This window comes from Dama dama, chromosome 20 (assembly GCF_033118175.1).
Source record: "Dama dama isolate Ldn47 chromosome 20, ASM3311817v1, whole genome shotgun sequence".
NCBI classification, from domain to species: domain Eukaryota; kingdom Metazoa; phylum Chordata; class Mammalia; order Artiodactyla; family Cervidae; genus Dama; species Dama dama.
The window spans coordinates 108629625-108643167 of record NC_083700.1 but is presented as its reverse complement, the minus strand read 5'-3'; the positions used below and the strand labels follow the sequence as shown (position 1 = coordinate 108643167).

Below are 13543 nucleotides of genomic sequence, written 5' to 3'. Positions count from 1 at the left end.
AGAATCTCGGCCTCCACCTCAGATGTCCTGAATCAGCATCTGCACGCTAACAAGATCCTCCAAGAGATGTGGAGGTACATACAAGTGTGAGGACTACTTCTCCAGATAATGACTGACATGTTCAGGATAAACGGTGGTTAGATGCAAGGTCTTCATGCTAAAGCATTTTAGATGTTTTCGTTACTTTGCCTCTCTGTTGATAGAAACTGGCGATACAGAGGACTGGGGATTCTACGGGCGGGGCTGGGGGAACAGAGCCTCGTAGAGGTGGTGGGACCAGGGAAGCAGTTTGTAAATGTCCTGTGTGCAGGCAGCTGACATGCATCCATTGATCTATTTGCCCAAAGAAATAGATCCTGGGCTTCCCTGGTGGTCCAGTGGTCAAGAATCTGCCTTGTAAGGAGGGAGGATAATTTGACTCCTGGTCCAGGGAGATCCCACACACTGCACAGCAGCTGAGCCCGTGTACCACAGCGAGTGAGCCAGGGCCCCAGAGCCCGAGAGCTGCAACTACTGAGCCCAGGTCCTACAGCTACTGAAGTGTGTGCACCCAGAGCCGGGCTCCACAAGAGAAGCCACTGCAACGAGAAGCCCACATACTGTAACGAACAGTAGCCCCCGCTTGCCACAACTGGAGGAAGTCTGCACGCAGCAACGAAGACCCATTGCAACCAATAAATAAATCTTAAAGAAAGAGATAGATCTCGAGGGCCTGCTAAGTGCCAGATCTGTGCTAGGCACTGAGAAAGATCTCCCAGCCTAGGGGAGGAGACGGACACACCAACAGTGAGGATCCAGACCGGGGGCACAGAGGGACAGTGGGTGACTGTGCCCCCGGGGCTGGGAAGGCGTCACAGCGGTCACAGTCCGTGACATGAGGGGAGTAAGCATGCATGGAGTCCCACGGGCACGTGTCCTGTACTCCTGACACGTAAACACGTGTGCATACGAGAAGACCATGCTCCTTCTGCAGAGCTTGGCAAGAGGCTTGGTGGAACAGAGGGCTGCGTGGAGGCCGGGTCAGACACAGTAACGGGCGGAAATGAAGCTGAATTAAGCACTGTGCTTTCTCTCTGTTTCTCGAGCGTGCAAATACAGCCCCTCCAAAGGAGGAACACTTGGCAGGCATCCTAAGGATGAGTAAACAGCTGAGATGAAACCCCTGGCTTTCCCAGCTGTGTTGACCGCTCGGGGCTCCTTCAGCCATTGTGTGAAAATGAAGACATTGTCACAGAAATAGAGAGGCAGTGTTGGAGTCTGAATCCAGATTTGGTGTGACAGATGCACACTCAAACGAAGACTCCACTGGAGTGAACCATGCAGAATCGTGTGAAGGACAATAACCGCTCACTGGAGCAGAAAGAGCAGGGTGGTGGGAGAGGAGCAGGTCTGGAGGAGGGCAGAGCTGGATCCAAAGCTCATCTATCAGTGGAAAGGTCTGGGGTGCAAAAATATGTGCCAGTTAATATAATCTGGTATGTTAAAAAGCAGTCTAATTTGAAAGTGTTAGAAAATTGTAATTTTCCAATTTGAGAAATCTGTACATATACATACATAGGAAGTCTCAGTACTTTTTAGTATATTCTGCACTTTTCCTTAGACCTCATTTATGAGATTTGTCATCCTAATTAATTTACCAATAATTATAAAAAAGCAGAGACATCACTTTGCCGACAAAGGGTGCAGACAAAGCTATGGTTTTTCCGGTAATCATGTATGGATGTGAGAGTTGGACCATAAAGAAGGCTGAATACCAAAGAATTGATGCTTTCAAACTGTGGTGCTGGAGAAGACTCTTGAGAGTCCCTTGGAGAGCAAGGACATCAAATCACTCGACCTAAAGGAAATCAATCCTGAATATTCATTGGAAGGACTGACGCTGAAGCTGAAGCTCCAAAACCTTGGCCACTTGATACAAACAGCTGACTCATTGGAAAAGATCCTGTTGCTGGGAAAGACTGAGGGCAGAGGAGAAGGGGCAACAGAGGATGAGATGGTTGGATGGCATCACCAACTCAATGGACATGAGCTTGAGCAACTCTGGGAGATGGTGAAAGACAGGGAAGCCTGGAGTGCTGTAGTCCAAGGAGTCATGAAGAGTCAGACATGATTTAGTGACTGAACAACAATGAAAATTAAAAAAAAGAAAGGTCTGGGCCAACATTGCTCTGTACCTTCAGTTCAGTTCAGTTGCTCAGTACCTTTAGATGACATTTAATCCCTGGAGAGAGGAACCCTTGGGGTAGCACCTGCAAAGCCCACAGCACAGTCCTTGCACACAGTAGACTTTCTCTGTGCTCAGTTCATCTGACTTCCAGATAGTCTTGTGGGTTAAAAGATGTCCATCCTGGGGTCTTAGCGAGGACATGTTATCTGGACTCCTGAACTGGCTCTTTCCTTGGGCTGGGCATGTGGCAAGTTGAACAATCCTGAATTTCACAGAGCTTTGAGTTCCCCAGTTGTGCTTTTACTGGCGGGGAGCAATCAAGAGTCAGCAGGCTCATAGGTCTGTTAACTGGAGATACTGTTACAAGCAGAGCCTGAGGGTGCCTGCCCTCTGGGAAGGGTCTGAGCTCAGTTTAATTCAATTCATAGAGCTATTTCTTGAGTTTCTTCTGTGCCAGGCATCAAGCCAGCAGCTGGAGAAACTGCAGGAAACAAGGCAGACATGTCTCTGAAAGAGCTCAGAGTCAGTCTGGGAGACAGATGATGAAGATGTAAGTTCCATACAGGGGGAGTGAAGACTGAAGTTGGGAAAGTAAACAATCACGTGGTGGCCCATTGGAGGGAGCCCCCCTAGATCCAGGGCTGGGGGCAGGGGTCTGGAAGGCTCCTCAGAAGGATGAAGGAGCTGGCTACATGAGGGGAATGCTGGAGATGGTGCGGGGAGAGGAAGTGTTACAGAAGAAAAGTGCCCCATTGTGCAAAGCTCTAGAACAGCGTCCCCCAACCTTTTTGGCACCAGGGACTGATTTTGTGGTAGACAATTTTCCCACAGACCAAGTGTGGGAATAGTTTCAGGCTGATTCAAGTGCATTATATTTATTGTATATTTTATTTCTATTATTGTTATATCAGCTTCACCTCAGGGCATCAGGCATTAGATCCTGGAGGTTGGAGACCCCTGCTCTAGAGGACAGTGGAAGCCTAGGTGCTGAAAGAAGTTCTGTGTAGCTAGATCTTAATTTTTTAGAGGGCTCACAAGGAGGCTGAGAAAGGTAAAACCAGGGCCACAAGGGCCACGCTAGCTATTTCACCATTTGGGGCTCAATGCTAAGGGTTTGGTGATGCTTTTCATGGTCCTAAGGAAGAAGTGACCTGGTTATATGCCAGTGACCTCTTGATGATCCTAGCTAATTCCTGTTCACTCTTGGAGACAGGCATAAGTCTCAACTCCAGGACTCTGGCCTAACTCCTGGCTTAGCCTCCGACTCTTTGCTACCTCTGTCTGCTCTATCCCAGCATTGGGCATGATCTATTAAGAGGGCTCTCAGGCTGGATCTCTGCCACTAAACCATAAGGCAGGCAATGCCACAGGGCTTGCTCCACTGTGTCTGTCTAGAACCCACAGTAAGGGCATTTGTTAAAAACTTGTTGAACTGTGTTGACTTCTAGGCAAAAACACACATAGAGGCATGGATGGATCTAGAGTCTGTCAAACAGAGTGAAGTAAGTCAGAAAAAGAAAAACAAATATTGTCTATTAATGCATATATGTGGTATCTAGAAAAATGGTACTGATGGATCTATTTCCAGGGCAGGAATAGAGATGCAGACGTAGAGAAATGGACATGTGGACACAGAGAGGAAGGGGAAGGTAGGACGAATTGGGAGTTTAGGATTGACATATATACACCACCATGGGCAAAATAGACAGCTAGTGGGAACCTGCTGTATCACAGGGACCTCAGCTCAGCGCTCGGTGATGACCTAACGGGATGGGATTGGGGGGTGCTGGGAGACCTAAGAGGGAAGGAATATATGTGTACATGTAATTGATTCACTTCATTGCACAGCAGAAATGAACACAACAGTGTAAAAAATTATATTCCAATAAAAATAACTGTTACAAAAAAGAAAGGCGGAGAGGAACATATACCCCTATAATTACAGACATCAGACGCAGAGAGGATCAGGACTATAGGGGGTCATTCCTCTAGGGATCACGGGAGGACTGCCTTTCTCTCTCTCTTGATGCCCCAGAGTAGCTTCTGGCTCTGACAATGGTCAACTCTGAACCAGGCTTGGTGGAGACAGCTCTGCAGGATGAACAAGGACACTGCCTCCACCATCCCCCCTCTCCTTGGGAACAACACCCTGGAGAGAAGGGGCCAGCCCCACCTCGCCCTGACTGCTGGGGGGTCCTGTTTTGGCCAAGAAGCTCCAGGCCATCTTAATCCTGGCTACATCAGGCCTACTGAAAAGTGAGGTTGCTCAGTTGTGTCTGACTGTTTGCGACCCCATGGACTGTATGTAGCCTGCTAGGCTCCTCCTTCCATGGGATTTTCCAGGCAAGAATACTGGAGTGGTTTGCCATTTTCTTCTCCAGGGAATCTTCCTGACCCAGGGATTGAACCCAAATCTCCTGCATTGCAGGCAGACTTTTCCATCAGCAAAGTGAAAGTTGCTCAGTCATGTCAGACTCTTTGCGATCCCATGGACTATACAGTCCATGGAATTTTCCAGGCCATAATACTGGAGGGGGTAGCCTTTCTCTTCTCCAAGGGGATCTTCCCAACCCAGGAATCGAACTGGGATCTCCTGCATTGCAGGTGGATTCTTTACCGAGGTAAGGCAGCAAAGTTGTTAAATAGATCTGGTGGGATTATATGTGACTTTTAGAGATTTTTCTTTTCGATGTGGACCATTTTTCTAGTAGTCACTTAATTTGCTACAGTGTTGCTTCTGTTTTATGTTTTGTTTTTTTTGTTTTTTTTTTGGCCACCAGGCATGTGGAATCTTAGCTCCCTGACAGGGATTGAACCCATGCCCCCTCTACTGGAAGGCAAAATCTTAACCATTAGACCACCTGGGAAGTCCTCCCCTTTGTTTAAATTTTTTTTTTTTTTTTTTGATGTGGGCCATTTTTATACTAAGTGATTATTTTTTCAAATTTTCTTTTAAAATACTAATAGTATAGTTTACATGGGATATATATTTATTGTTCAAAATTAGGAAAAGGTCAAAAGATGAAAATAAGAGTCAACTAGTATTAACCTTTGGGGGCATAGCTTTTCAGGCTATTTTTTCTCTGTACATATCCTTGATAATTTTTTTTATAAACTAAATATATTATTTTGGCAAACTTCTTTATTTAGTCAATAATGTATTGCAGACACTTCTGTAGATTTTTAAATATTCTTTCGTACCATTCCTTTAGTTGCATGGTAATTTTTTGTTATTTGGCTATACCATACATCGACTTAATGTTTCCTTACTGATGAACATCTGAGTAGTGACTAGTTTTTCTTTTTTTTCAATGAATAAAGTGTTTTAGGGGACATCTTTATAGCTAAGTCTTGATATAAAGTTCATTTATTTTCTTGAGATAAATTCCAAGAAGTAGAACTGCTGGGTCCAGGGCATGTATGTTCTTAAGGCTTTTGATTCACTGCTTAATCATCCTCTGGAAAGTCTGAATAGTTTCACACAACATTGGCACCAAAGAATAGTATGCCTGTCTCCGCATGGTCCCCACACTGTTATGATGTTCTCTGTTGACTTGAAAAGAGACATGGCATTTTGTTACTGGGTGAAGATGCACTTTTAAAATTGTTAGTGGGGTTGAGGTCTTTTCATTTGTATTTCTTCTATTATGAATTGTTACTTGATAGCTTTGCCATATCAATAACCTCAGATATGCAGATGACACCACCCTTAGGGCAGAAAGCAAAGAGGGACTAAAGAGCTCTTGATGAAGATGAAAGAGGAGAGTGAAAAAGCTGGCTTAAAACTCAACATTCAAAAAACGAAGGCATCTAGTCCCATCACTTCATGACAAATAGATGGGGAAACAATGGAAATGGTGACAGACTATTTTCTTGGGCTCCAAAATTGCTGTGTATGGTGACTGCAGCCATGAAATTATAAGATGCTTGCTCCTTGGAAGAAAAGCTGTGACAAACCTGGACAGCATATTAAAAAGCAGAGACGTCACATTGCCAACAAAGGTCCATGTAGTTAAACTTATGGTTTTTCCAGTAGTCCTGTATGGATGTGAGAGTTGGGCCATAAAGAAGGCTGAGTGCCAAAGAATTGATGCTTTGGAACTGCGGTGTTAGAGAAGACTCCTGAGAGTCCCTTGAACAGCAAGGAGATTAAACCAGTCAATCCTAAAGGAAATCAACCCTGAATATTCATTGGAAGGACAGATGCTGAAGGTGAAGCTCCAATGCTTTGGCCACCTGATGTGAAGAGTCAACTCATTGGAAAAGACCCTGACGCTGGGAAAGATAGAAAGCAGAAGGAGAAGAGGGTGACAGAGGATGAGACGGTTGGATGGCATCACTGATTCAATGGACATGAGCTTGAGTAAACTCTGGGAGATGGTGAAGGACAGGGAAGCCTGGTGTGCTGCAGTCCATGGGGTCACTAAAGTTGGATATGACTGAGCAACTGAACAACAACAACCACAGACCTGCAGATCAGGTGTATTTTTTTTTGGGGGGTGTATTTTTCTTAAAAATTTTAAGAGCTCTTTTTATATCAGGCTGGTGGTCCTTAGATGATTACATAGGTTGCACATATTTTTGTTCATTAACTATTTAATTATTTTTATATGAATATTTTAAATATGTATACATCTATCTTTTTAAAAAAACCCTAAAATCCATTTAAAGTGTTATTTAATCAAACGTAACACTCTATGCCTTTATGGAGTCTACTTTCACTGCTGTTTTTCAAGTATGTCCCACCTGAGGTTAGACTTTCATATCCTTCTGTTACTAGAATTTGTGGTTAAATATGTGAGGTATGATTTGGTTTTTTCTTTTTTCCAAATGGGTTAAGCCCACTGTTTCAAAACCATTTATTAAAAAATCCATCCTCTCTTTAATAGATTGGAAATGACACATTAATCATACACTAAAGACTGTCTCTCTCTCTCACATACACACAAACTCGCTCTGTCACACACACACATGCACAAACACAGGGGAATCTATTTCTGGATCTTTATTCTCCCCACTGATTTGTGTGTCCGTTCCTATATTTATACTGCATCATTAAAATTATTTGAGCCCGTAACAACATTTTAATATCTGGAAGTTACTATTCCCTTTAAATTTTTTCTTGACTTTTCTAAATTTAATTTTTCTAGATCAGAGGTTCTTATTTAAGGGCATGAATCACAGTTAGCTAGCAGTGAAGTGTCCTAAAACATAGCTGCCTGGTTTCCACCTCCAAAGTAGAAAATCTAAACCTCTAGGGTAGGGCCTAACATTGGAGTATTTGCCAAACTGCAGAGAACCTTGGCTCATGAACTTCAGAGGAAGCTTCTGAGGGTGGAAGTCATATCTGCCTGATTAGTGTATATTCCCAGCCCCAGCATCTACCACACAGGTGGCATTCAATCAATATTTGCTGAATAGAGACTGGAATAATGTGCAATGAATAAATTTCTGCTGTTTTAAGCCCACCTCCTCCCCCCCAAAAAAACCCCAAACAAAAAATATTTGCTGAATAAAAGAGTATAATAATTAATGTTTATTTATAGCCAGCATCTTACTTTGAACTTGGGCTCCCAAGGGTCATTTATGTCAGGGAAGGTGGGGCAATAGGCCCGACTGGACTGGTGAAAAACAAAAACACTCATCTGAGGAACAGTGTGAGTTCTGTGAGCAGAGGATGGCTCCAGACAGTATCTGAAGATTGGGTGTGAGCAGCAGGGAGCAGAAGCAGCCTATGTTCCGTCAGCACTCGGTATAAGGAACTCAGTCTCAGGTTATCAGGAGGGGTCAGGTCTATCAGAAAACGAGAACGGGTACCCCCTCTGCTGAGTGGGCTGGCCACCTCTCTACCACCGGGGGTGTTTACACAGGTGTGCTGCCCTCTTGTAGGCAGTAATATAGAGAAGATTCCCTCATTAAGTAGGGTTTGAGAGCTGGTATTCTTTAAGATCTCTTGCAGAATAGAGATTTTTAGGTTTGAAAAATATTTGCTAGAGGATGAGTTCTGTGATTTGAAGAGATAGGAATGTTCTGAGAGTTTTCTGGTTGGTGAGAAAAATCCAGACTAAGCCCAGAGGTCACTATAGAGGGAGAGCCTCATGGAGACCATCTGGATCTGGGGATCTTAGGCCCTGACCGCGTCGCATCCCAGTGCCTGCCATGGGCCTGAACACTCACCCTTGCCATGTGATGTTTCGATAATCCAGGTGCAGTTCAAGTTGTTGGGGTAGAAGTCAGGGAACCCAGGTGACAAGATGGTCCCACTGGAGCCTTGAATGAAGCCGCCGCAGAGAGCTGGAGAGGAGGGAAAAAGGACACTGGAAGACTGAGGTGGCCCCAGGAGCTTCCCCCAGAGTTCCCCTAGGGTCCTAGCCCGCCTCTTGTCCAATCCCCAGCTCCTCACTGACAGAGGGTCTTGGAGTCCGCGCCTGGGTTGTCGCGGCAGAAAAGGCGCCTCGACGTCAGCGCCCCCTCCCGGCGGGGCTCACCTTCACAGCTGGGCAGGGCCCGACTCCACTGGAAGTTGGGCTCGCACTCCAGCGGCTCCCCGTCGCTCAGCGTGTAGCCCGAGTCGCAGCTGAAGGTCACCAGGGCGCCCACGTAGAAGTCGTTCCCATGACGCTGCCCGTTGACGGGGATCCCTGGATCCAGACAGTGGTCCGACTGCAGCGTGATAGCTGGAAAAGAGAGCCCACGGCTGCAACAGACAGTTCCTTGCAAGCGCAGGGGGACCCCAGCTGACTCACAAAGGGAGAGTCCTAACTGAGAGAAGGCTGGAGCTTCATCTGCCCCCTCCTCAAATGTGGCTGCCGGTCCTGGGTGAGGGTATCTAAAGACCCATCTGTCAGGGAAAACCAGCTGGCTGCAGCTATTCGTTTGTTCATCGCCCATTCAGTAAACATCAGCAGGGTGACACGCGTGGCCTGGACACCATGCTTAGGGTTACAGATCGGATCACGGGTAAGAAAACAACCCTCTCGTGGTGCTCTCAGCCATAACTTTCTACCGTGGTCTGCAAAGAACTCAATCAACAGTCTCTTTCAGAACGGATATGTGTGTATGTATGGCTGAGTCCCTTTGTTGTTCACCTGATTCTATCACAACACTGTTAATCGGCTATATCCCCATGCAAAAGAAAAACTTTAAAACAATAAAATAAAATTGACTTTGTCCGACATTAATGCGGATATATCAGCCTTATTTTGACCAAAGGAAAAAAAAAAAAGAAGAAATCTCTTTCAACTGAGGCACCAGCGATGAACGCAGGCGATGGCAGAGGGTGAGGGAGCGTGGGATGACATCTCACTTCAACATCAACCATCCGTCAAGCACTCTGTTCCCAGGGTGCCCAGCAGGCTGGCGCCCAGTCATCTGCACACAGACGGGGACCTTTCATTCTTTCTGACGTTGAGCTCTGAGACGCTGAGAGCAAGGAGGACCTCCTGAGGAGCACAGCCGAACTGAGAACGCCCTGGGGACGCGGCCGAGCGGGTCCTCCTAAAGGAGCTCAGCCCTGAGTCCTTCCCAGCACCCGGCCAGCCCCATCACTGCCGCCCTGAGACTCACTCTCATAGCGGAGCTGGAAGCCGATGTCTGAGTGACTCTTGTCGGTGGAGAAGAGGAGGTAGAGGTAGTTGCTGGTGCTGATGAGGAACTGGGGCACCTGGGTGCCATGGTAAACCCCAATCAAGGGCGCTGAGTACGTCCTTCCATCTCGCACTTCCAGGGTGTCGTAGTTGACCTCGGTTTTAAATCTGCCGAAGATGGAGACGAAGATTTCTTGAGAAACCCAAGGCTCATTAATTTGCAAATGACAAGAGGCCCTGCTTGACCTAGGGCATCAGAACAACTGGGTTTTGCAGGTTGGGGTATCTTAATATAATCTGCACATGTTCACTGGAGGTGCGGGAGCACCCTCCCTACTGTGATGAACCTTCCTCCTCCTTCTCCTGTGGTTGGACGCAGCTCTCCCCAACTTCTCTGCGGCCTGGACGGTGACCTGTCTTCAGAGCTAGAGGTACAGTGCTTTACCTCATGGGAATCAGAATGTTCCAGGCCAGGGGTCAGCCAACTACAGCCCCAGCGTCAAATCTGGTCTAGAGTCTGTTTTTGTATGGCCTAAGGGCCAATAATGGTTTTTGCATTTATAAAGAAGTTATTTATTTTTTTTAAAGCAAAGACTATGCAACAGATATCTGCAAGTGTCCCATAAAACCTAAAATATTTCCCATGTGGCCCTTCACAGTAAAGTTTGCGACTGCTACTCTGGGCCATGGAAGGTTTGTCTAGAAGAAGTTTACATTCATACTTGGGTGGCTGGGCAGCACCAGGCTGGGAGGAGAAGTGGGCCACGTGAGCAGGATTTGGGTCAGAGGTGAGGAAGCCCATCTTCCCACACTGAAAATGTCAGGGTGGTGCTCTTTGGATGCTAAGAGTCCCCTAAACGGCACAAACCCCACTTCTGAACCAAGGCCAAGAGCAAAGCCAGTGCAGCCTGTTCCTGCCCAGAGTAGAACTCCAGGGCCCTCTGACCTTGCTGACCTTGCAGCATCGGTGTTGGTCCCCCCCAATCCCAGCTTCCCAGCCACCCCACAGCAGAGCTATCACCCCCCCCTCACCCCCGCCCAGGCTGTGGTTACAGGCACCTGTCGAAGGTGATTTTGATGGGGTAGCCTGGCTGGGCTTCGATCACCCAGGCACAGCTCAGGGCATCCTTGTAGAAGCCAGGCCAGCCAGGAGACAAGATGGTGCCGCTGGGCGAAGTCAGATGACCACCGCAGGGAGCTGGGGGGAAAGAAGGGAGACAGGCAGTTTTCTTGGGGGAACAAATGAATAAAGAAAAGTCTCTCTATAAAATGTGTCTGCCAGCAAGTATTGTTTTTTGTTTTTTTGTTTAAATGGAAAATTACATAAACCATCTAAACTGTGAGTTCTGTCTTTTGGGACTTTTATGGATATGTCCACTTACATCACTTGGAATTTTATGAAAGGCCGGAGGGGAGGAATGAAAAGAATCCTTTAAACAAAGTCCTTTGCCATTCTAGAAGGGTTGAAGTACAGCTAATATTTGGGTCACAGTGGTTCTTTCTTTGTTCTTGACTCAATTATCAGGCCTCTGACAGAAGCATGAGCCTGGCCCCTGCCCCGCACACACAGCGCTGGCCCTAGACCGCGGTCAGAGCCCCAAGCTCAGCTCAGAGCCTCACACAGTCCACTCCACTGCGAGCTCCCCAAGGGCAGGGGCCGTGTTATTTGTTTTGAACAACTCGGAGTCCTCAGCCCATAGCCTCGTGCTTGGAACACAGGTGGAACACTCAAGGACCGCGGCTTGAATGAATAAGTGAGTGGATAGAAGCATGCTTACAGTCATGGCAGGCAAACCACAAGGCCCACAGGGTCCAGGCACACTTCACAGCTGGCTCTGAGCTTGCAAACCTGTCATCTCAGCCCCCAGTCTCTCTCCATCCGTCTTCCCACTCTCTCCCACCTTTCCCATCACTCCTGCCTTTTCCCGCAATCAGACCCTCGGCCCTGAGATGGTGATTAGAGCTCGTCCAGGGTTCCACCTTCCGGCCACATGGTTGGCCTTCATGGTCCACCCTTTGGATTAGGCAAGGTCACGTGACTGCCTTGACCAATCAATCGAGGGCCGAAATGATGAGTGTCATGTCCAAGCGGGAACATGAAGAGCCAGCGTGTGATCTGCAGCTTGTGACTGTGAAAGTGAGGGTCTCGACGGAAGTCCTGTCAGCTGGGCCTCTAAGTGACCTTGAGGAGTAGAGTCCCACGACCCAGGTTACACATGTAGCCTGCGTAGCCTGTGTAAGCATGGAAGCCCTGTCTTTAAGCCACTGAGATTCTGAGTTTATTTGGTAGCACAGTTTAACATCAACCACCCTGATAAGACACCTCCCTCCCTGAGACCGATGATGAGGATGTTGATCACGACCAGCACCAAAGCGGCTCCCACTGTCACCATCACGGCCACGGGCTGAGTGTTATACACTGAGTCTCAAGTCTATGTTCACTCTTCACAAAACACCAACCCTGAGAGGAGGGTGATATTCTTTTCTCTATTTTACAGCTAAGGAAGCGGAGCCTTAAGTAGATTAAGTAACAGGCCTTGCTAACTAACTAGGATTAGCAAGTGGAAGAGCTTGGATTCAGACCTAGGAAGACAGCATAAATCCAGAGATTTTTCCCTAAACCGCCTCCTCATTTTAAAAGAAACTCTGCTTCCTTAGGCTCCCCTTACCATGGTGCTACCAGCTGCCAAAATATGCTGAACAAGACTGGAATGGAAAGGGGATAAGCACAGTACTCCTATCTTTGCAAGTTTTTTTGCAGATTTCCCCAAGTAATCAGACTCATAAAATAATAGCCAAGTGTACCACAGCTTTCCTCTCTTAATTCTAGAACCCTTCTGAGAAATTTAAAATAATCATCAGACATTCTTCACAGTAAATTACATTAGAAAGTTCAATTAACAAAGAAGATAAAGAAGAAGAATTATGATGTTAATAGTAGACAACTCATACTGCTGATTTAGGATACTAATTGCTTTTATGCGTATTATCTTATTTAAATGTGCATAGCATTCATGAAATTACCCCCATTTTACAGAGGAAAAACTGAGGTTAAGAGAGTAGATCAAGAGCTAAGAGAGTTAGAGCAGGAAAATGAAAGTCACTCAGTCATGTACGACTCTTTGCAACCTCGTGGACTATAATCTGCCAGGCTCCTTTGTCCATGGAATTCTCCAGGCCGGAATACTGAAATGGGTAGCTGTTCCCTTCTCCAGGGGATCTTCCCAACCCAGGAATCGAACCCGGGTCTCCCACATTGCAGACAGATTCTTTACCAACTGAGTCACCAGTTAACTTCAAATTTTCTGTCTCCAAATTCCCCTGCAGCACACAACAGCACGACAACCACAGCCAACTGGCATGAGCTCACTGCTATTGAGTTTACTATGCGTTGGGCTTAATGTGGATTATCCTCCTGACAACTGCAACACTAAAAGGTAGATAACCATTATTATCCTGATTTTATAGGCAGGGATTATTATCCCATTACCAGGCAGTTGAGGCTTGGAGAAAACAAGAAATTACACAGCACCTCTATCAAACACTGAAAGAACAAATTGCCCATAGGTATTATTATTTCCTGGGTAACCCATTTTCAAAACCCATCCATTCACATCGCTGAAATGACTAATGTTTTCCTCTGCTTTCCCAAAGGACTTGTGAGAGCCCTTGGAGGTGGGGAGGGGCCTGCCTACTGCTATACGCCTGTGTCCCCAGGCAGGTGATGAGTCTCAGGAGAGAGTGGGGTCTCCCTCTTGGCTCCCATTCAGCAAAGGCCCAGCCTCTTTGG

General features: G+C 46.6%; 1 protein-coding gene across 1 annotated transcript in view; it reads right to left on the bottom strand.

The window, feature by feature from the left end:
• The window catches only part of CSMD2 (CUB and Sushi multiple domains 2), a 676035-nt gene that overhangs the window by 212301 nt on the left and 450191 nt on the right, over window positions 1-13543 (bottom strand). Inside the window, 4 exon segments of the mRNA XM_061120111.1 lie at window positions 8345-8461; window positions 8656-8844; window positions 9734-9921; window positions 10813-10951. Coding sequence (XP_060976094.1) covers window positions 8345-8461; window positions 8656-8844; window positions 9734-9921; window positions 10813-10951 — 633 coding nt within the window.